Source organism: Musca autumnalis, unplaced genomic scaffold (assembly GCF_047663935.1).
Source record: "Musca autumnalis isolate F117 unplaced genomic scaffold, ASM4766393v1 scaffold_5, whole genome shotgun sequence".
Classification (NCBI taxonomy): Eukaryota; Metazoa; Arthropoda; class Insecta; order Diptera; family Muscidae; genus Musca; species Musca autumnalis.
Genome location: NW_027412088.1, coordinates 35,858,925 through 35,884,192, shown reverse-complemented (window position 1 = coordinate 35,884,192; position 25,268 = coordinate 35,858,925). Strand labels below are relative to the sequence as shown.

At 33.7% G+C, this 25,268-nt stretch overlaps 1 protein-coding gene across 9 annotated transcripts in view; it reads left to right on the top strand.

The window, feature by feature from the left end:
• Nucleotides 1–25,268, top strand: part of dve (SATB1_N and homeodomain domain-containing protein dve) — a 455,929-nt gene that overhangs the window by 385,019 nt on the left and 45,642 nt on the right. The window contains exons 1-2 of one of the 9 annotated variants that reach the window (XM_073989024.1): nucleotides 5,560–5,588; nucleotides 6,544–6,588. The exons of 2 other annotated variants lie outside the window; for them this stretch is intronic. In XM_073989024.1, coding sequence (XP_073845125.1) covers nucleotides 5,576–5,588; nucleotides 6,544–6,588 — 58 coding nt within the window. In that variant the 5' untranslated portion in view covers nucleotides 5,560–5,575. Of the gene's footprint in view, nucleotides 1–5,559; nucleotides 5,593–5,719; nucleotides 6,103–6,163; nucleotides 6,589–25,268 lie in introns of those variants that run through there. 6 more of the 9 variants (XM_073989027.1, XM_073989029.1, XM_073989025.1 and 3 more) reach the window with 6 other exon arrangements.

The following is a 25,268-nucleotide window of genomic DNA, read 5'->3' as shown; positions in this document are numbered from 1 at the left end:
TTAGAATATACTTATTGAGGCTAAGAAAACAAATAATTTTTATTTCGTTACTAAGATTGACATCACAATTCTCTATACAAATTTAAAAACTAAGACTTTCAAAGTGTATTTTACTTAAATGTTAATAATTTAGCTAAAACAATTAATTTTGGTACCAAAAAGTACGATTAAGTACCCAAAGTAATAACTATGACGTGTCAAAATAAAACTTGCTTTTGCCACCCTATTTAAACATCACTGTGCTCTTGAAAAAAATTTAAATGGAAGGTGCTTACACCTGGGAAGTTTTTGCGGATTCTGAAACCACAATGTTCATAGATGACAAAAATCAAAAAACGAAAAAAATCGCCCAACTCTTTTCTTCGTAGTTTTTACCGTTATTAAGATATAGAAGTTCAAACCAAACTTTCAGATTTTTTCTTAGGTCTTCAGGATTTAGCTTGAAAACTGCAAATGAAATGGGACTAAAGAATATGCTGTTGCTGTGCAAATTCTCAACAAGATTGACTCTCGTAATTTTTTCCTAGGTTGTACCATTTTTGAGATATATAAGTTTAAGTTGGAAAATTCCAGTCATGACATTGTTTTATAAGGAGGCGATACAGTCAATTGTCATTGTCCTAATTTGAATTAATTTCTATATTTCAATAACGGTAATAACTACGAAGATACCATAAAAGCCAATCATGTAGAGAATTTTCATAGCTTCAACATTTTTTTTAGCACCTTTTCGATAGGACTTGCTGTTTCCAAGCAAAATCGTGAAAACCTAAAAAACCCTTAAAAATGTCAATTTGAATTGCGACTTATTTAAAAAGCGCTCGGGCGATTTTTTTATTTATTTTTATTTATTTATTATTTTTTTTTTTTTTTGATTTTTCTCATCTATGAACATTGTAGTTGCAGAATCCGCAACAACTTCCCAGGTGTAAGCACTTTCCATTTAAATTTGTTTCAAGAGCACCGTGACATCTATTTATCTAAGCAGAAACGAAGGTAGAATTTCTGTGGTCCAAAATTTTTTTTATAGCTGAGAGGTCAAAGAAAAAACCTAAGTGGGTAATATCCCGTTCTATTAATACAGACAATAATTATATGCCTTTTACTACAAATTTAGATTTTGTCAAAATAATTATGCCTGTGACTGTAGTCTTCGCTGAAGGTATAAGACATTTATACAGGTACAAAACATCCCTTGAAAAAATCCGACAGTATAGGTTCACGTTTTGGTATTGCCCCCATATAAGCGTAGCCACCCACCATTTAAGGTTTTCCAAATATTTTAGTGACATTTTTCTACCGAAATGGTCGAATTTGTTAAAAAAGGCTTTGCCGACAGAGATATATGTACCTTCAGCCTGTGAGAATTGAAACTTTCATCAATTGACAATATCGAATTGCCGACAAAATATATTTTTGGTTTTAAGCTCAAACCAAATATGCGGAGGATGTACCTGGACCGACATAGTCCATTTTGGGAGTCATCCTTTCGATAGATTTTGTGTCCACCAGTCATTCCAGTTGGTCACCGTATAACTTAGAGGTTTTCCAAAAATTCATTGAGCAGATCCGAAACTGCACTTAAACAAAAAGGTTGAACTTTTGTGGGTGAGATATGCTAAGGAGAAACCCGGTTTCCGAAGTAAAACTATATTTGGACATAATATTAGGAGATCCAAGGTTTGGACGTTTGGAAGTTAGTGACATTTCAAACCTAAATTTAGTTTGAGTTAAATATTACGAATGCCAATTTGGACCGAATCGGCTGATCCGTTCGAGTGTTATCGTACCCATAGTGCCATAGGGATTTTTACAACTTTCCGCCTATTTTCTGAGGATGTATGGACTTGCCCCTAAATAAAATTGCTCAGCCGTAATGGAGCAGCGAATACAATTTGTTAAAACAAAGATAAAAGCGATTCGAAAGCAGGCCTTAAACTGCATTATTCCGAAATTTTGTGTGGGATGTACCTGAAAAAGTTTACATACATACATATATAGACCATATTCCAACCTGATCTGTGTTTCGTAGAAATATTGCGATGTGCAAAGTATGGACCAAATCCGTTACTGCCTTCAGGAGTTATCCGAAAGGAATGAATCGATATGGTTCACCTTCAGACTTACCCCCAGTTTATGTATTTCGAAACGAAAATGTGTGCGCATGAAACACACCCAAACCTTAGTTTTGGAAATATTATTTCCTTTGCCTTTGCTTCAAAACAAAAAACAAATTTGAAAAGCACACTCAAATTTGTAGTTTTTCTTGCGTATTCATTTTCTTATCGACATACATAAACAGGCCCTTAAACTAAGCCCGGAATAAATATTACCATGGCCAAATTTTAGACCGAATCGGCAGATCCGTTCGAGAGTTATCGTGTGCTCCAAACACTACACATTGTGCCATAGGGGATTTTTACAACTTTCGGGCTATTTTCTTAAGAAGTATGGACTTGCCCCTGACTAAACTTGCACCTTCGTAATGGGGGCAGCGAATAAAAGTAGCCACAATAAAAATCAAATGTTTAAGATTCGTAATTTCTATTCCCATAATTCCCACAAATTTAGTCTGTTCTTAAATAACACCTAAGATCTGTTAGAGTTGATAATAATCAATTATTTACTCGTTTATTGAGGCAGAGGAGCTACAAAGCTACAAAATCATAAAAATATTAACTTTTTTCGACCGGCTTTTGATGTTTTCTTATTTTTGATAGTAGTTTAGCACCTTTTCTTCACAATACATACATATACATATTTGCTGTATATTGGAGGTCTTTATGGGACATTATCTTTGATTCTGGGCCCATATGGGTTTTCAGCCCCTTTAACTATGGAACGGGAGTTAAAATGTTAATTTTTTGGTGCAGGTTTATTCAATAAAATAATATTAGGAAGGAAAACTAAAGTTTTCCTTATGATTTTGACGATCAAGTTTAAATATCCTTAAGAAATTGTCTTATTTACTTAAAGTGGCTCTATTATTTTGTACACCTCTTTACAGGCTCTGCCCTGCCTAATATAAGGTTAACCCCCAAATTGGACAAATTGGACAAATTTTGACTGAATTTCATTTATGGGATAATGTTCCACTATAAAAATGCAAATTGCGCCCTAACACACTTTTCAGAAGTGATTTAGGAACGTTTATAGCGTTGTAACTTCAGTGGCTCTATTATTTCGCACACCAGTGTACATGCAATTTTCGAATCATTTGAATATAAATGGTTGGTTTCCAAGCTTAGCCTTCGTGCACCCACTAAAATGACATTCTAATATGCCTGATGATCTGACTTACGGTTGAATGTGTGTGTCTTAGGTCATATTAGCTCAACTCGAAAGAGAATTAATTCAAATATCACTATAAAATGACCTTCGCCTTAAAAAGGTAAAAATAAAAAAATGAATTTTAATTTAACGGTTTTTTGTTGGTAACTAAAAAATGAGTTATAGAATTCCACTACAGAGGTTCAAGAGCTCAATTCGGAAATTGTTAAATATTGATTCATATTTTGGAAAGAACTACGATGATGCCCCATATCAGTACTTTCATAAAGGGAAGGAAATTAATCGTTCTTATTCACTTCAATGCAGTTCGTGGTGGCCCGGCCGAACTTAACGCCGTTTTTACTTGTTTAGATATACAGTATTTTTCCACCGATGAAAATGCAGGGAATGGAGTGCGAAGAAGTACGTGCTAACCAATACTTCACGGTGGAACACACTCTTTTTATACTTTATATATAAAATTGAATTAATTCCTTCGTGTACTAAACACTTCCGATTAGTAAAATAGGTTCTTATGCGACATAACATGGCAGATCCAAATCTTGGGTTATTTTAATTTCTTATAAAGGAATAAAAATTGGGAAACGATTTTAACCTAATTCAATAATTTATAATAGATATCTTCGAAAATTTATCGTAAAATGCTCAAGTTTTTTGTCGACAAATTATGATTTCGGATCGATCAAATTTCTATAGCGCTTTCACTTTAATAACTTTCTTTTTAATTATTAACAACAACCGAAATTTCAAAAAAATATGAAACGCTGTAACACTTCTTAAAACCCACACTGTAATAATAAGTCTTGCTATATGAAGTAAAAAGCCGCAGTATTATAATAGCATTATATCCATGCAATACTCAGTACCACTAAAGCCAAACGCACAAATATACAACCAACTGAAATACAGCCAGCCAACAAGACTTTTCTCCAAAACATCGAACAGACGGTATTAACTCCCCGAACTGAGCCACTGAAGGCAGCTAAATCCAATCTACGTACACTAACAGCAACAACAGAGCAACGTTACTAGAAGCAGCAGCATCATCATCATCAGCATCAGCATCAGCATCATCTATCCAGACATTCAGCCTGCCAACCAGCCAGCCAGTCAGGCAGCCATATAGCAAATAAGATATACACTCATACCTCGATTTGCGTTAATAATTGGTTCCGACGCAAATCGAAACAACGCAAGTCGAAACATATGTTTCCACATATTTTGAGTAACTTTTTCACAAAATTCAAAGTCAGAAATATTAGTTATTAATAGCGCAAATCAAATCAGTAGCGCAAATCGAAGAAATCTATTATATTTTTTCTTAACGCAAATCGAAACAACGCAAATCGAGGCAACGCAAATCGAGGTATGAGTGTAATGGCAAACAGTCATGCCGACGGTCGTTGAGTCAATGTGACTGACTGACTAATAGACTAAAATTGTACATCCACCAAACAAGCAGCCAGAACAGACCAGACCACCGTCTGCAGCGAAAGGAAAAATAAATTTATTCGTGTATAAAATACAAAACAGTATTATCTCAGTATAAATGACATCCCTTCGAAATTAATCCTTAATTCCCCCCATAGTATTCATTCATTTATACATTTTGCATAATCCCTGAGATATGAGCCCAATAAGACTTAATATTTATCGTTGTGTGAGTGTGCGTGCGTGTGTGTACGAGTGTTGTGTTGGTTGTGCCCCCTTTTGCCATGAAAACCGTGAATGAAATTGAAGAGTGTTAAAAATGTTTATATGAGTTAGCAATGTGAATTAAAACGGAAAGAGAATTGTGTTACAAGAGAAGTGAATTTGAAAGAGAAAACTGTTTCAAAATAATTTGTGATAACACATATAGTATAGGTGTGCATGAAAGTAAACAATTCACCAAGTGCAGATACTCTCTTTGATGAAAGAGAAATTGTGGTGTTCCAGAGAAAGGGAAACTAAAAAAGGTGGTGTTTTATATTTTTATCTCCCCCCATTCATACTTGCCAAATGCAGCAAGTATCTCTTCTGCTGGCTCTCCTCTAATTGCCTTAACAACGAATAGCGCCGCCTGACAGTGCCACATGTTGCTTGCTTGTGTCATTTGCACAATACCAGCCAGCCATACACACACACAGTATCTGTGTGAGACCGTGCGTATCTCTTATTCATGTTGTGCGCTACTCCGTATCCGTGTCCGTATCGGTGTGTAAGTGAGTGTGCGTTAAGATAAAAAATATATTGGTTTGTTTGGCCGTTTGGCAGCAGTTGTTAATTTAGTAGTGCGTGAATCATGATAGAGGAAGGTTGGTGAGCTCTCTAACAACAACAAAAAAAAAAACATTTGTCTTCTTTCTTTCTATCGAAATTTTTGTTTTGTGTTCTTCTTCTGCCTTGTTTAGTTGTTTTGAAAAACAAATATTCGTTATTTTATTATGATTTCATTTGTGAACAATCAACCATTTATGACGACAAACAGTTTGCAACAAATTAGTGTAACATTACTTGCCTTTAAGTTTTTTATTGTTTCATTTATTTGGTGTTGCAATTGCGTAAAATCATTTTTAGGCGGGATTATGGAAAGAACTACAACAAAAACAAATGACAACTAAAGAAGTGATTAACAATATATCCCATAAACGTGTGTGTGCGTGTTTGTGCAAAGCAGCGTATGTGTTGTGTTCATGCATGTTTTGCTGCTCAGCTGATTAAAAACCCATTGAAAACACAAAACATAACACAGTGTGTGTGCAGCTAGCTCTCCGAGCAAGTGAGTGATGTGTGAGTGTTGTGTTTATTTTTCGTTTGTTTGTGTTCCAGGCAAGTGCGTAGTGTGTTTGAGAAGAGGCTATGCCGGAATGATGGATTATTGGATTAAAATTGAAATAAATTGATTACAACAACAAGAAAAAAATAAAAAGAAACCTTTCTGGAGATAAAGATATAAAGTGAATTACGAAAAATTTGTGATTTATAGAAACAGACGAAAAACACACAACCAAAAACAACAACAAAAATAATATCATAAGAAATACACATTTTGAACTGTGAAGTGCTTAAGTCGAATTTATTTTCTTTCTTTTTTTGTTGTTTTGAAACGAAAAAAATATGACAAACGTGACTATTCCAATTGACACACAAATCCATAATCCCCTGCACACAGTGATTAAGAAAAATCTTGAGATTATAAGAAAATTTGTTATAGCAAAAATTCCCATTATTTGTTTATTAAACCGAGTGTGTTTGTTGTTCTTCTTCTAGTGATGAGTTCGTCAAATTCAGAAACAAGTGGAAATGTTTCGGAAGGTATATATCGTTGTTTTTGTTTTTTTCTAAAAAAAATAATACATAACTATAAAGTTCCATATAAGAACAAAAATTATAATTTGTTTTTTATTGTTTATGTTTAAAAAAATGTATAATTAATTTTATTAATTTTTTGTGAAACCGTACAAAGTGTTAATGAGTTTTTAAATTTGAAACCAGTGTTATTACACTTTTGTTTAATGTGTTCTTCAAAACTGTTATTTAAGGTGTCTATAAGTATGCCATAAATCATAGATCGTTCATAAAATAGATAATGAACATTTTAAGTGTTGAAATATAAGCATAATTGGAAAATTATATCAATTGTGATATTATTTCAAAAAATATATTTTTTAAAATATAGTAAACTGAAATTAACTTATCACCCGAAAAAGTTTTCTTTCAAATATTAAAACAATTTTGAAGTGATTCGAACTGGATAAAATTAAAAAAACACTTTATTCAAATATAGAAAAAATTTGTATAGGGTAAGTGCACCAATAGTTGGCACTTTAAGGATTTGCTTAAATACAATCCTTCCACATTCCAAACAAATTTTTCCAATTCCGATGAAGTAAAGCATATTTGCTTCGAACATTTTGTTTACATTCCGATGATATAAAGAAACTTCGAATTATTTCTTATAATTATTATATTTAATATAAATAATTAATAATAATTATACTAATTAATTGGGTGCCACCTTGGTGCAATGATATGCACACCCGCCGTGCACGCAGAAGGACATGAGTTCGATACCCCGCCTTAGGCAACATCAAATTTGTAACGGTGGCAAAATACCCCTCAGTAATGTTGGTGACATTTCCTGAGTATTGCAGCCATGTAAAACTTCTCTAAAAGTGGTGTTTTAGGACACGCCGTTTCGGACTCGGCGATAAACAGTACGTCACATATCATTGAACTTAATACGAATCGGGATGCACTCATTGATATGAGAGAAGTATCCCATGTCCCGCCTGGGGTGTTTGTGGATCAATATTATTATGACATAAGATGAGCTAAGCCGCTCAGCTCCGATTTTGATATTGATATTTTTGTTGGAAAGTCCATACTTCCCGAGATATGGTCCTTTGAAGTTCAAAAATTTAAATTAAAAAAAAATGTTGTTCCCGTGCCCTAGATTTGCTCCTGTCCATAGAAGAAAGTCTTAAATCTCCGGCCGAAGACCGGCTATTTAAAAAATGTACAATTTAAAGAAAAAAAATTTAGCTGAGCGGCTCAACCCAACTTGCTCCATTATTATTATTTCTTATAAAACTTTAGAAAAACGAGAATTTAGTAAAATAGTGATTTTTTGCTAGTAGTCGACACAGTTTCCAATTGTCCAATTTTTACTATTGCTATTAAATATTTGATAAATTAATGATTTTGTTAACATTTGGAATTCATTTAAAATTTCGGTTTTTAGGTTTGTCAAAAATTTGTGCATTTTTTGTTCACCATCCAATTAATTTTGCAGCAAAAAGTTTAAATATGTTGCCTAAATAAATTAGTTATTGTCTATAGTCGGTAACTATAACCTAATTGTCAGCATGCCACAAAAGCACGCAATTCAATCCAGGCCTAATATAGCCTAAAATCGCAAAAAAACTCATTTTTTATTCAAGTTTTTTTTTATTAGTTTGGCTTCGAAGTATTCATTTGACATTTTTTACAATCTCGAGCAAAAACTAATTGACAAATTGAAATTTTTTCACCCCATGCCGACTTCTGTCGAACTTTACCTATTGATGTCCCTAAATTCGGCATCAGCAAAAATGACAGAATTAAAATACTTTTTTTTAATAATTTCATTTTCTAAAGTGTTCTTTTGAATATTATCTACCAACATAACAAACATTTTATTGATAATTTATTCATTTTAATATAATTACAATCATTATTATGTTGACGTCTTCACTATTTTTTTCTTAAGAGGCATGCATTTTCGGAAGTATCCATTTCTACCGATATAATAAATGGTCTTAGCTCAATGAAATTTTACACAAAGTTGGCCGACATTATGGTTGAAGCCTTTTAAAGATTATTTTTAAATTTTATTACAGTAATTTTTATTTATTTGAGTTCAAATACAAAGCCGAATCCAACTTCTCGTACATGCCGGACTTAGGAGCACTTACCCTATCTTCTTTCTCAAGCAAATATTGTAGGATGAGAAAAAAATTAAAAATAAAGCCAAAAGATTGAACAACAATTTGTGTAATAATGTCTAGTCTTTTAAATTTAATTGTCAAAAGGAAAACGAAATTAAAAATTTATTTTCTATTATTCTTTTTATTTTTTATTCATATCTTGATTATCGGAAAAAACACAAACTTAACTAATTCTGAATTTAATAAAAAAGTTAATATTCAAAAAAATATTTTAAATCGCAAATATAAGTGGACAAAGCTAAAGCACCACCAGTTTAAAGAACAAAAAGCTAGTGAAAACAATATTTCGTTGCGTATCATTTATTCTGGATGACACACGCATATCTTCTATGCCTAGAGGATATTAAATTATAAATTATTTCAGGCGATATTGCTTGAAAGGCTACTATTCCCGTTTCCAAATAAATTTTCTTTGGTTTTGAATTTTTTTTCGGTTGATTTTTGAGTTAACAAGTCATAATCGAGAGCTTAAACCATGGAATTGGGCAGCCCAGTGGAGAACTTCTGTGAAAGTGTTTTGGAATCACTCTTTAACCACTTTCGATACATATTTTGGCTCGTTATCTTCCTGGAATGTCCATCTAAGTGGCATCTCTTCAATAACATTAGGAAACATTACGCCTTTTAATATGTTACAACACTTGAAACGATCCATAATTCCATTAATTTTATAAATTTGTCCAATCCCTTGCCTAGTGAAATAATCCCAGTTCATTATGTTACCGCCTCCATGTTTTGTAGTGCTTTTGCAATGTTTAGGATATAACCGTTGCCCATTTGATCCACACCTTGGGTCATCTGAGTCCTTTAATTTAAACTTAGATCGATCAGAAAACAGGATGCCACCGTGGTGCAATGGTATGCACACATAAGGTCGTGGGTTCGATTCCCCGGTCAGGCAACATCAAAACACTTTTCAACGTTGGCAAAATACCCCTCAGTAATGTTGGCGACATTTCCTGAGTATTTCAGCCATGTAAAACTTCTCTACCAAAGTGGTGTCTTAGACACGCCGTTCGGACTCGGCTATAAAGTGTAGGTCCCATATAATTGAGCTAATATGAATCGGGTTGCACTCATTGATATGAGAGAAGTCTCCCTTGTCCCCTATGGGACACGGTACTCCATTTTTGGGCACAGATCTTTACGACTTAAAATGTTTTTTGAATTTTAACTTTTTTTATAAAATTCTGAATTCCATGGGTTTGTTTTTTTTAATAACAAAGATATAAATAAATAAATAAAAAGAGAAATAAAAAGAAAATTTATAACGTTGTTTTCTTAAAAAAAATTAATTTAAAAACATGTACTGTATATCCAAATTTCGTCAATTCCGTATTGAAAACAGTTATATACAGTGTGATAAATGTTTTTTTTTTTTTTTTTTTTTTTTTTGTTATTGGATCAATTTGAAATTTACATTCACATATTTCCAAATTTTACCAATATGATATATTTTTTTAATTATTGAGTCAATTTTAAAAAACAACAAAAAATTTGTTCTAAAAATTCTTATAATGTTTTATTGTTCGAAAAGATCTACTTATTTACCATGCAGAGGTCAAAAATATTCAGACAAGAAGAAAACATGAACTGAAAAGTTTCTCGATGGGCAAGTCGGGCGCCAATATAGCATCAAATTATTTTTTTCAATGCTGAATCCACATTTTTTATGTCTTCGTCATCCATTTTCTAAAACTTTTTAATTAAATATTCAATCAACTTTTCCACGATAAACATAGGACCTTAAATAGCAAATGTTATTCCTATACATATAGGATATTCGAGCAAAATGTTTTATAAAAATTCTCAAAACGTTTCTATAAGTCCGTGCCGTTCTAATAAAACCCATGTTTACAGGCTGATTTTGGTAAAAAATAGAGATTTAGAGTACAAATATTTTTATATTTTACAGTAAAAATATGTTTTTTTATTATTGGGTAAATTTTAAATTTATGCAAAAAAATGTAGAGTTTTAAATTGGTTCCTCACTTAAATTGAACTGAAAAGTCGATCGATGGGCAAGTAGGGCGCCAATATAACATAAAACTATTTTATTTCATGCTGAATTCACATTTTTTATGTCTTCTGATCCATATCTTCAAACTTTTTAATTAAATTTTCAACGTTCACTATAAACATGACCTTAAATAGCAAATTTTATTCTTATAAAGCATATCCGGGCCAATATTTTTACAAAAATTCTGAAAAGGGTTGTATAAGTTCGTGCCGTTCTGATAAAAACCATGTTTGCAGGCTGATTTTGGTAAAGGATAGAGATTTTAATTGTAATTACAAAGAAACCCAGTGATGATCCGTATTATTGAATAGAAAAATCTCAATAATCCGGACTATTTTAGTGTTAGGATTACCGCAGTTCCCGGATTAACGATTGTCTGGATTATCGAGACTATCGTTTAAAAACAGCAACGTTTGGCATCAATTCTGTCTGCAAAATATATACAGTAAAATTCTGTACAACATTTTTAATATTTCGATGCGACTTGCCGTTTCGAAATGTAAAATCGTGAAAACCTATAAATGTGAACATGGACCGCGATTTATTTAAAAAATCACTCCAGTGATTTTTTCTTGTTTTTGGATTTTTTCTCATCTATGAACATTGCTGTTCCAAAATCAGCAAAAACTTTCCAGGTTTTCACTTAAAGTTAGTTAAGGAGCACCGTGAAGGACGTTGTTTTATAAGGAGGCGTGAAAACCTTTTAAAGTTAGTTCAGGCGCACCGTGATTATTTAATAAATATTATTTTATAAGCTGTCAAACAACCGGCGGAAGATAATATTGCATCGGTTTTTTCTATTGAAATCTAACTGCCTTTTCCAATTTTTGCTTCTAAATAATTACTATTTTTTAATAGTAGTTTTCGCTTACTCGCACATTGCAAAATTGCAGAAGTTTTTATGCACGTAGGCCAAAAATGCAGTTATTTTAAAAATATTTAATAAGAAATAGGAAAAGCAAAAATAAATTGGGCAGCTAAATTTAAAATGCAGCTAAAAGCATTGCAGCTAAGTGAAAACTACTGTAATCTCAACAAAAATTTCGCCGTAACAAGCAAACATTAAAAAAAATTTAATTAATTTCTTTTTGGAGTCCAGCTTAATGGCCGGAAAGCCGAAGATTCAAACCCTCATAACCACCATTGTGTGACCGGTTTCGCTGTTGGTAGCAACTTATCAGACATATCGGCGGTGTAATGGCTTCTCTGTCATCGAAATTTTAATTTCTCAAAACTCACTCCACAGCCGATATGTCTGATGAGCTGCTACCAACAGCGAAAACTGTCACATAATAGTGGTTGTGTGGGTTCGAATAGTTGGTTTTCCGTTTTCACTTGCAAAAAACTTTCGACCATTGAGCTCGACTCCAACGAGAAATTATGGCCTGTTTCTCTAAGACGATTCGTATTCAAATTCGTTCGAATTACTACCTAACTCCTGTTATTGTAGGAAATGTTTGTTTGATTCAAAATTAAATCAATTCAAATATTTTTCAAAAAAAAAGAAGTTTGGTAGTAGTTGGAGCGAATTTGTGTTCGAATCGTTTTAGGGAAACAGATCATTAATAAAAAAATTAATATTAAAATGATGTTCGGCTAATAGGCAAACTTTTCAAAAAAAATTATTTTATTTTTTTATTTTATTTAATTAAAAATTGTTAGGATACTGTGTGCTCTGTTATGCTGCTAGGATACGGTGTGCTATGGAATTTTCACCAAGTATTGCAACCATATACTGTGGTGTAGGGGTTAGCAGGTCCACCGTGCACACAGAAGGTTATTTGGTTCGATCTCGGATGAAAAGATCACCGTTGAAAACAGAAACATAGCCATAAATGCATCTCAAACATTTGCAAATAAAATGTCTAAAAATTAACATTTCGGGCTCTCAGCTACGTCGGTGGTTGGAAATATCAAAGTACTTTGGCTACAAAAAAAAAAAATAATAAAATAAATTAAAAAAAAAAAATGGATTCCATACCAAAGAATGGTAGAAGTTGTTTACAATAATTTTAATTTAACATTAATTACACTAAACTTTGTGGTATTGGGATATTGGGGAAGAGCAAATCTTCACCTTCCACGTCAATACGGAACCCGAATAACATAAGTTATCTAAATTTTTAAGGTTATACCTAGGCATCACCTAATGAAACCACAACTTTTCTTTGCATGTTCTATGTAACAAACAATGTTTCGCATCCTTTTAATAGAATTCCTACATATATATTCCATTAAAAGTGCCTTCAAAATGTTGATCTTTGTTTGAGTACTGATAACATTTCGCGATAACTTAAATGATTGTTTCAAATATTTTAAATTACCGACGGCATAATGTTATCTACCCAGATATTGAATGTTGTCCTGAAAATAATTTAATAAAATGTCTGTTTCAGTAGTGCGATTCTCTAACACATTTGTTGACTTACCGACAAAAATCTGTAAAATTAAAATGCTTATATATTCAGTAATTAACGATATTTTTCGCTAAGTTAGTGACCAAAATAAAGTTGTTGCTAACTCCTAACGATGACAATAGTGTTTTTAACTTTTATTGATACTTTTCATTCATAATTTTGCGTTTCAATTTTACCGATTTTTCCACTACAGAACCTGCAAGAATTTACAAGTTTTTACTACGATAATAAATGTTCCTTTATGTTATAGGAAAAAATTAATAAAAACTTATTTCCCAGTTGGACAATGCATTATTATTCTTTAAAAAATTTTTAAGAATTGTTATCTCTGAAATATTAGATATTACACACTCCATGATATTAAATTTTAAAACTCCAATTAATTCAATTTTTTTAAGGAAAATCTTTATATTTATTTTCCTCTGCACATACATATAGTACATGTATTCAACTTTAGTGCACACATTCCATTTTTACATCACTAAGAGCCTTTACACCTTTCACCATGTAAATTTTACAGAGATTTGCTTCGATAATCTCTAACACTTTCTAACATGCTGAAGCATACTGACAATGTAGATAGCTCTTTTTTTTGTGCCACTATTCACACCTGTAAAATACTAAAAGGATTTCAATTGAATACGTGTGGTGGTTGAAGAGAGTGAAAGTAATGAAAATCACTCAAATATAAAACACTTTTATTTAGAATTAATCTTAAACTAAAATCCAGTGAATATGTTGTCATCGAAGGGAATACATATCGTGAGTGGGTGTTGTAGTTGTAATATTTCAGTTGGAACACTGCACAATGTAAGCCAGCAATTTGACATAAAATAGCTCTTTCTTAATCCGATTGTTAGAAGATAGAAAGATATCTGGTTTTTGAATTTCGAATTGAATTTGAATTTATTACTGAGGTTTTGCATTGTCTTTCGCCAAAAAATTTCTAATATCCATCGCTGTCCCAACTAATAACTGCTTGCATACGGAACTCCGGTAGTCAGATATTCAGTATTATTTAAATATTCGTGGGCTCCGAAGAGTATGCAATAACTATATAAAAATTTTCAGAAAACTCCGACCTTAACACTGTCACCCTAAACCTGCGTCAGGCGCCCGCGTGCGCTCTTTTTACATTGCTCTCTCCACACACACAATTCAACCAATTGAAAAAGCATGCACTCACACAATGACACCCCGTAAAGTATGCAATAGAAAAGTATGGTGCCTGACCCTGCCCTAAACACGAGTTTAGGGCATTTTAGGCCCATGATAATTGCATTTAATTTTTATGCTTCGTTTTTATATCTCTGAAAAATAAAAACATTTTAACAACTTCTTCTTAATCCACTCAATAGTCGTTCTTTTTATTTCCTTCGGTCCAAATAGTTTCGAGAATGAAGTAGTTAAAAGAATCTTTCCCTTTCTTTGTGTTTTCATCCTTTGGTGGATGAATTGACATAAAAATAAATAAATTTCAGCGATGTAACGAGGATGTGATTTACGTTTACTTAACAATGTGGGCCGCATCTGAATGATGAAGGAACCGAGCGTGAAAGATCGAAGTGAGTGTTGAATTAAATAAAAAAAGTTAATTTTACAAATGAAAGGAATTATATGGACAGCTGAAACTATATGAATCAAAGGAACTATATAAATGAAAGGGCCGGGTATAGTTCCAATAGTTCATTGTCCGGAATAGTTCCTTGGAACTAGTTCGTTCAGGAACTACACAACCCTAAATTTCTTGTTGGAGTCAAGATTAATGACCGATGATTTTTGTAAGTGAAAAAAGAAACCGAAGATTCAAACCCACACAACCACCATTATGTGACCGGTTTCGCCATTGGTAGCGACTCATCAGACATATTGGCAATGGTTTTTTTGTCATCGAACTTTTTATTCTGTCAACTGCAATTTTTGTTTACAGAGATGGATATTTGCCCATTCAATCTGTATGGCTTCCATGAAAACTTGCAAAAATCATCGGTCACTAAGCTCGACTCCAACGAGAAATTAATTAAAATTAATATTAAAAATTATCTTCGCCCTAATAGGCAAAATTTCCAAGTAAATTAAAATCACCTTGAACCAAGATCGGGTTTGAAACCACGTCCTTGAAAAACATGTGATAAAAGCGTTGTTAGCATTCAGAGCCATACTCAAACCTTCCAAAGGCTGCGCTAAGCGTTTGTCATGGAAGCCATACAGATTGAATGGACAAATATCCATCTCTATAAAAATCTTCGGCTATCCTTTTGCACTTGCAAAAATCATCAGTCAATAAGCTCCACTCCAATGAAAAATAAATTTCGTTCTAATAGGCAAAATTTTCCAATATATTACATTTATGTGCATTACAGGATTGCAGTTTTAATATTTCGATCGGATATTGATTTCCGTTTATCACTTTTACTTACATATATAAAGGATTTTCCCGATTAACCCTGAGCGATGTAAATGTTTACAACTAAAATATAATTATTAATAATTCCGGAATTTCCAGCAGATATAAAGATCATAGACAACTTCTTCAAACAAGTAAAACCGTTTTGCCATTACTTTAATTTTTCGCCAAAAAGTATGCTCAATTTTGCATTCGACAACAACTCGGCCACTGATAAGCACAAATGTGAAATATAGATGGCGCTTCAAATTGCTTGAATTCAATCGTACAGGTATGTGAGGGGGCTTCTGTGAATCAAACTTATATATGTATATTATCAAAGGTATGCCGAATATATACCATTTCGATTCTGCAAATCGAGTCGATTCGGTTTTTATTACATACCTGATTGATTTTTTGAAATCTTCGTACAATTTACGCAAGAATTTTGAAAAATATTGTAACATTTTAAGATTCTAGTTTCAAAGTTTAAAATTATTTGCTCTATGTGAGTAATTTATTTATTGTCTAATCAATTTAATTTCTTCAGATCAAGAACCTCATATATTTTCATTGTTTTCTGGTAAAATTGAAATAAATGAAAATGATCCTTTGCATTGTGCAAAGTCTTGCCTTAAGAATTATCCTTCCAGTTTCCTTTGTTAAGCCTACCCCACTGTTTCACATTTGTGATACTCTGACACTAGTAAGTGAATGAAATCTCAACATTAAACATAAGAATATATGTACATACATTTTATATCTCATGGTGTACTCTATAATACTCAAAACAACACTCTCTAATACAATACTCTTAGACAATCATATAAGGTACGTGGCAAGTGGCTAAATGATTTAAGAAATAGCGCAAAAAAGAAAGGCGAACAACAATCTAAAGGATATCAAATGTACATATACACATACAAACTCATATAGATTAAAAAACAAAACAACACTAAATATTCAAACAGACAATCTAAACCTGAACCAGAAAAAGTAGAGAAAAATAAGAAGAAGGATGCATCATGCTACTGCTTATGATATATCACACCAACAAACAAACAAACAACCGGCGCAAACACTCAAACGATATTCGCCAAAGCACGTACCTTATGTCGACATTGTTGATGCAAGAGATGGAAGGGAAAAGCTTTTAATTCTGATGCTTTCATGAAGGCTAATCTCTGTGAAGTTCACTAGATTTGTTGGCATTGTTTATTTGTCATTTGCCGACGCCACCACCATCACCACCGCTACCACTGATGCTGGATGGCTGCTGCTGTTAAATCTAGCGAGCAACAAGACAGAAGAGTCAGGAGCTATATACCCCACTCACATGGGGTTTCCAGTTAGATACAATGGATCTTTGGTTTTATTATTTTGTTAAAGAAGGAGTAGAAAAAAGTGCCAAGCAAAAGAAAAAAAGAAGCTACATCTAACATTCTAAAAATCTGGCAGGAGAAATGACATTGTTTGTATGTTTATACCCTCAGCCTTTAGGCTAAGGAGGGTATTTACACTTTGATACGACAAAAAATGTGCCTCATCGAAATAATGGTTTTAGACCCCAAGTATGTTTGTACGATATCCGTTTCAGACAATTTTGAGTAGATCTAACAATGTCCGTCCGTCTGTCTGTCTGTCTGTCTGTCCGTCTGTCTGTCTGGCTGGCTGGTGCGCACGATAACTCTCGAACGGATCAATCGATTCGGTTCAAATTTTGGGTATCGAAATATTTTGTCCAGATTCGATTTAAGTTCGAAGATGGGCCATATAGGTCCACTCCTTCAGGTACCTCCCCCACAAATATTCAAAAATTGTCGCAAAACTTGTGCGCACGATAACTCTTGTAGGGAATAACCGATTTGGTCCATACTTTACACATCGTGTAATTTCTACCAAACTTAGATGAGGTTCCAATATGGACTCAATCGGACCACTCCTTCGGGTACCTCCCACACAAAATTTCGGAAAAGTTCAGTTTAGGACCTGGTCTCGAATCGCTTTGATTTTTGTTTACGCAAGTTGTATTCGCTGTCCTCTATACGACGCTGTAAGTTTCATTAGGGGCAAGTCCATACTTCCTGAGAAAATAGCCTGAAAGTTGCAAAAAAGCCCTATGACATCGTGTGAGGTGGTTGGAGCGCAAGATAACTCTCGAACGGATCTTCCGAATAGGTCCAAAATTTTGCATTAGTAATATTTTGTCCAAACATAGTTTAAGTTCGAAGATAAGTGATATCGGTCCACTCCTTTAGGTACCTCCCCCACAAAAGTTCAAAAATGTTCGGAAAATTTGTTCGTACGGTAACTCTTGAAGGGAGTGGCCGAACTGGTCCATACTTTACTCATCCTAATATATCTATTAGATATAGATCAGGTCCAAGTATGGACTATATTTGTCCACTCCATCCGGTACCTCCCACACAAAATTTCGGATAAGTTCACTTTAAGACCTGCTATCGAATCACTTTGATATTTGTTGAAGCAACTTGCATTCGCTGCCTCAATTACGATGGTAAAAGTTTTTTCATGGGCAAGTCCATACTTCTGTAGCAAACAGCCCGAAGGGTGCAAAAAACCCCTACGGCACCATATGTTGTGGCTGGAGAGCACGATAACTCTCGAAACTGATCAACCGACGAATCAACCGATTTGGTACAAAATTTGGCCTTCGTCATATTTTGTCCAAACTTAGTTTCAGTTCGAAGATGTGCAATACCGATCCGGTTGTTCTCCCCAATATTAAAAATGTCACTAAAATTGTATGCTGGATATCTCCTGAACTGGACAACTAATTTGCTCTAAACTTTCACAAAGGCTGAGGGGATAACTCTGTCGGCAAAGCCGACTGATACTTTTTTACTTGTTTTATTCGGGTTTAGCAGTGAAGTGAAGACATGTGGAGCTACAGTCATTTCATGTTGCATTCTTTGGATGCTGATATGCAACAATTGTCTCACTTAACCCTTAAAACACCAAATATTATCAATGGAATTCATGATTCATTTTTGACTTGTCATAAACATAAAACATTTCAGAATAACATAATTACTTTTCGGAATATTTCAGCTATGAGCATAATTTTGTAACTATAGCTTCACAATGTAACCACACCCAATGCGATGTCTATTATCCGATATACATATGTATGTACCTAAAGAGTTCGGTAACTAATAACGAAACCGGCCACTTAGTTTGGAGGCCGTTTGATTCCCTCTTTGACTTCCAAATATTTCATTTGAAGCTTGCAATCATTATTCCGCCTAAAAATATACTATTACTTTGACTTTCTTTGACAACTCGTCCAAAGACAACTTAAAATTTTAAATATTGATGGCGCTATTGTCTATTTGAACAATATTAAGCGTTTTGCAATTTTCGGCCCCTAGGTAGTATTTGCTCTTCCAATTTGGGAGCCCTTACGCTTGTTATTAGAATTCTTGTTTCAATCTTTATGTCTGAGCATTTATTATAAATCAGTTAGTCACTCAATAACTAACTCCTTTATATATACAGATATTTCTATAACACTTTTGTAGGGTAATCTCTGTGACACTGCTGCAAAATATTTAGCTAACGTTCCTTTTTATGCTTTGCTTTCTTTGTTATTTCTAAGAGCTGTGACATAAGTCGAGTTTTTAAAGAATCTTGGAAGTGCAAAAAAAAAAATAACAGAGAAATTATAAATAACGCGTATAAAGTATAATCCCTTTGGATATGTTGTGGTTTTTAGTTGTGACTATGTTTTGTGGTATTGTTTTGTGATGGAGTTACTAAGTGAAGACAATTGTGGAAAGCAGAGACGTTGAAATATACAATTAAAACTATAATGTGTAGCCAGAAGGGGGAAGAAAAAATCTACTAATTTTAAAAAATTGTTGGAGGTAATGAATTTTAAGTCTAAGCAGCACAGTTAAGATTAATTTTTTATCGTTATCCTATTGTAAAATTTGAGTTAATTTATTATTTTTGGCTCTTATTATTCATCCTTCTTGTAAAATATCACATCACGATCCTTGGTCTTCATATCTTACAGTTCAGCTCATCAGAACTTATTTAAATATTTGGTAGTCTATTCTAGGAGTTTGTAAATGTGCAAGCATTTTACTTCATTTGTAGCTGAGAGTTGGGCTAATTGATCGTAAAAAGTTTGTAGTGAACCGAGTGGAATACTATACATCCACCAATTTTGCATTGCTACCCAAGTAGCTTATCAGGCCTTACCACCTGAATAATGTATATATGTAGTTATTCAACTTTAACTTCAATTCATTGGCTCATTCCTGCAGGTTCTGCAACTCATGTAGCTTATCAGGCATTATCGCCTGGCTAAGGAATATATTTAGGGCTTCATCTTTACATTCCATTCATTCCTCCAGCTTCTGGAACGAAGCTATTGCCTAAATTAATAGTCGTTTTTCATGCATAGTTATTGTAGTCTTTGTCATCATTCCCACCTTCCATGTACGCCACTGATGTTGTCACTTCTTCCTTAATTCCATCTGTTTGGTTTGTTAGCTGGTCTTGCTTAAGCTTTTACACTTTCATGTGCGCTAATTTGTGTATAAAACCCCAAGAATTAAAAGCAAACCAAACTCAACCAACTACAAATGATAACAGAATACTTAAGGCCACCAGAATAAAGTGCAAAAAAGGGATTCTAAGTAAAATGAAATTAAAGAACTCCTTATACAAATGGTCACATAAATGTAGAACAAAAATTTAACTAATAATAGCTAAGGTGTTAATCCAGGAATGGAAAAGTAATAAAGATGGACAACTGACAAGAGCAACTTATATGTAGTTACTCATTTTCAATCGTTTAACTTGAAAAATAGGAAAAACAGAAGTTGCTTTTTTGGGTTGTTTTTAGAAAAACAATTTTCTATTACTGATGGATTATTTCTTTAACATAAAAAAGGGTAAAATTGCGAAATAGGTTGGGTTTTTGACAAAAACTGGGGAAAGGGAAAACCTAGGGAAGTAGAAAAATCTAAAAATATGCCAAATATTACATGTTTTACAACATCTACGTACTGCAATAATGCCATCTATATTTAAAGTTTAACATTAGGACTCAAAATAGAAAATGCAGAACTTATTGCGGCGAAATATTAAGAAGATAAGTGCCATATTATGGGATTTTTGCAAGCTGTAATTATTGCCTTATAGTTTTTTTAATTCGTCCTGAAAGGTTACGAAGATTTCCAACAAAATCTTTAAGAAAAATAGTCACAACCCCATCTATATTTCACGACTTCTATATTTTATTTTTTCTCAACAATTTATTTATTTTCTAGAATTTTTAAGAATTGTTTTCTCAAATCAGTGATGATTGACTGACATATTTAGTGGACGGATGGATTCATGATTATTGGCAAGGAAAAATTTAAAAAAAATTTAAGAGTTAAGTCAAAATTGTTGCTGAGATTTCCAATAAAGTCTTCAAAAAATATAGTCATAGCGCCATCTATATTTTATTTTTTGTAAACAACTTATTTATTTTCTAAAATTTTTAAGAATTGTTTTATTAAATCAGTGATGATTGGCTGATTGCCTCGTTGACAGATTCAAGGTTATTGCCAAGGAAAAAATTAACAAAAAAAATTGAAGAGTTAAGTCATAATTGTTGCTGAAAATTGATGGTACACGAACTCCATTTGTTAGAATATAATTGGGTTTCCAGAATATTATTTAATAATTTTATAACAATAATTTTAAATTATGTCGTTGTTTTAAGCATAAGAGTTAAGTCGAAAGGGTGGGAAATTTGCTATATATTCTTTATGTTATATGAACGCCATCTGTAATTCATTCTTTTGTTAAGATATTAATAATTTCCTAGAACCTCTGTAATTTATGTCGAAATTTTTACGGATTTTTTTCTTTCATCAGTGATGGCATGATTTTTTTGATATATGATTATTTTGATATAATCAGTGTTTTCTGGCTGAGAGTTTAGTCGAAGCTATTTTTGGATATCTATAAAATATTCCTGGTGGTATAGGGACGCCATCTATACTTTGTTTATTTGTTATTTACTTTTGCTTATAATTTTTTGTTAGGATATAATTCGTTTTCTAGAACCAGCCAAAAGTATAAACTCCTTTTTATAATAATTATTTTGAATGATGAGATGAGATTTTGGTTCTAAGGGCGAATGTTATGTTGAAGTTGTTGTTGGAAATTTGTAAAATATTATTGAGGTTACACGAACGCCATCTATACCTAGTTCTTTTGTTAAAAAAAATATCAATTATTTGATCTGATGACTGATCACTGCTAAGGAAAAAAGTTTGAAAAATTATTTTGTTAGGAACATTGTGGCGTTTTTTTTTTTGGGATAGCGTTTTTTTTTCAAAATAGTCTGGCTTGATCCCATTGTTGTTGTGCCAAATCTTTTCCACTAATAAACTAGTTGTTTTAAAATATTAAAGCAACAACAATGGGATTAAGCCAGACTGTTTTGAAAAAAACAAACATTATTTTGTTATTTTAAATGAAGGTGTGGCTGGCTTTAGGTGCTACTGTGGTGCAATGATATGTACCCTAGGGTGATGACTTTTTTACTGCCTTGTATCCCTGTATTATATTAGGATGAGGTTTTTTATTGAAGGTTAGATAAAATCTTACATATAAGGTGATTTGAAAAAGGTGAAAGAAAAAAGCGTTAAGTTCGGCTGGACCTAACTTTTTATTGCAGTAAAGTGGAACAATTAGTTTACTTTCGTTTATGAAAGCACTAAATTCTGCGCCGCGTGAAGGCTTATTCCTCAGCGAAGTGAAGTATGCTAACATAAAGACAGTTCTTTGGGGAGGCTATATGAATACGTGAAGCAAAACCGACAAATTTCAGATGAAAGCGTTGGAATACTGGAGCACAATCTTATAAAATACCGAAAATCGGGATGTATACTTCTATGAGAGCTATATGAAGACGTGGACATACACCGAAAAATTTCAGGTGTAGGCAACTACCCTCAAAATTTTGAAATCGGGAGGTACCGTTCTATGGGGGCTATATGAAGGCGTGGACCTATACCTACAAATTCCATGTGGTAAGTTCTATACCCCCAACGAAGACTAAACACAAAATTTCGGTGGGATATTGAAGGCACAAACTTCAAAATCGGGAGGTACTGTTCTATGGGGGCTATATGAAGGCCGGGACCAATACCGTAAAATTTCAAGTGGAAAATGGTGTACTCCCGTCAAAGGCTAAATAATAAATTTCAGCCATTTCGGTGGGATATTAAGCCACAACCTTCGAAATACGAGGGCTATATGAGGACGTGGAACTATACCGACATATGTCAGGTGGAAAGTTCTGTACACCCAACGAAGACTAAACAACAAATTTCATACATTTCGGTTGGATAATGAGGCTAATACCTTCAAAATATATGAAGTCTTGGACCTCGGGTGGAAAGTTTTGTAGCCCCACTGAAGACTAAGTACCACATTTCAGTCATTTCAGTGGAATATTGAGGGCGCAAACTTCAAAATACCGAAATTCGGGAGGTATTGTTCTATGGGGGCTATATAAAGGAGTGTACCTGTACCGACACATTTCCGAAGGAAAGTTTTATACCACTAACGAAGGCTAAATACCAAATTTCGGAGGAATATTGAGGCCACAATCTTCAAAATTCCGAAAATCGGGAGGTACCGTTCTATGAGGGCTATATGAAGGCGTGGACCTATACCTACAAATTTGAGGTGGGAAGTTTTATACCCTCTACGAGGACTACGCACCAAATTACATACATTTCGGTGGAATAATGAGGCTAATACCTTAAAAAAAAAACGAAAATCGGGAGGTACCGTTCGGGTTCGGGAGGTATTGTCCTACGGGGACTATATAAAGGAATGTACCTGTACCGACACATTTCCGTGGGAAAGTTTTATACCACTAACGAAGACTAAATACCAAATTTCAGCCATTTCGAAGGAATATTGAGGCCACAACCTTCAAAATTCCGAAAATCGGAACGTAACGTTCTATGAGAGCTGTATGAAGGCGTGCACCTATGTATACCTACAAATTTCAGGAGGAAAGTTTTATACCTTCAACAAAGACTAAACACCAAATTTCATCCATTTCAGTGGGATAATGCGGCTATTACCTTCAAAATACCGAAAATCGGGAGGTACCGTTCTATGGGGGCTATAGGAAGACGTGGACCTATACCGACAAATTTCGGGTGGAAAATTTTGTAGCCCCAACGAAGTCTTAATACCACATTTCAGTCATTTTAGTGGGATATTGAGGGTACAAACTTCAAAATACTGAAAATCTGGAGGTACCGCCCTATGGGGGCAATATGATGGCGTGGACCTATACCGTAAAATTTCATATGGAAAGTTTTATACCCTCAACGAAGACTAAACACTAAATTTCAGCTATTTCGGCGGGATAATGAGGCTAACACCTTTAAAATACCGAAAATCGGGAAGTACCGTTCTATGGGGACTATATCAGAAGGTGGACCGATATAGCCAATTTTCAATACCAAATGTCCTAGGAGTAATAACAGTTTTTATACCAAATTATAAAGCTCTATCTTAAAAATTGCGAGCTGTATTTTGATATCGCCAGACGGACGGACAGACGGGCATGGCTAGTTCGACTTAGAATTTTATACTAATCAAGAATATATATACTTTAAAGGGTCTCCAACGAATATTTTGTTGCGTTACAAACAGAATTACAAATTTAAATATACCCTCCATATTATGGTGGAGGGTATAAAAAAGTCTCAAAAAGACATCACCCCAATGTACAACCTTCCGCCTCAGCGTAACATGGGCTAAGTTTCCCGAGTATGTCAACCTTGTAGAACTTTTCTATAAGAAGTGTATTCAGACACGCCGTTCAAATTCGCCTACAAAAGGTAGGTCCCATATACTTGAGCTAATATCAATCGTAGTCCACTCTTAGATAGGAGATAAGTCTGCCTTGCCCCTTCAGGGATGTTTGTGGGTTTGTTTTCCATGCGTTTCTTAAATGATTTGACGTAGAATGACTCACAATTGTGATTCTACAAGCAACACAAACCAGGTATTGCTTCCGCGCTACTTCAAAGTGGACTGTTAATTGACCTATCAGTTCAACTTTGGAGTTCCATACAAGAGCACCACTCCGGAACCGTTTTCTCTTCATACCAATGTCGCTTTACTTTTTAGATTTGGCAAAAGTGTTGTGGATACATTTTCTGCACTTTGGTATATTAGTGATTAACAAATTTGGAATTCCTAATGTTAATAACTCTCCCCTTCATCTCTCTTATCCCACCACCAAATATCCCGTGATTAATGCAAATATTTCAAATAAATAATCGTTCATTGATTTAACCATAACGCAAATAATACCCATATACATTTAATGACAATCTACCAACAACAATAACAACAAACCAAACTTTCAACGGTGCACACCCTGCCACACTTTTAATAAATCCTTAATGCGTGGAAACAAAAACAACAAAAGCGAAACCTCAGTCATCGAGTGAAGACGAATATAATGCAACAACAATGAAAGCAACAGCAGCAGCACTTGTCTTAAAGGATCAAATTTCATTCCCATCAATTGGATGGCAGCAGCATTGACGCTTTTGCTCCTGTTGTTGTTATTGCGGCTTGACTGTTATACATACGAACACACACATATTCATTTCTAA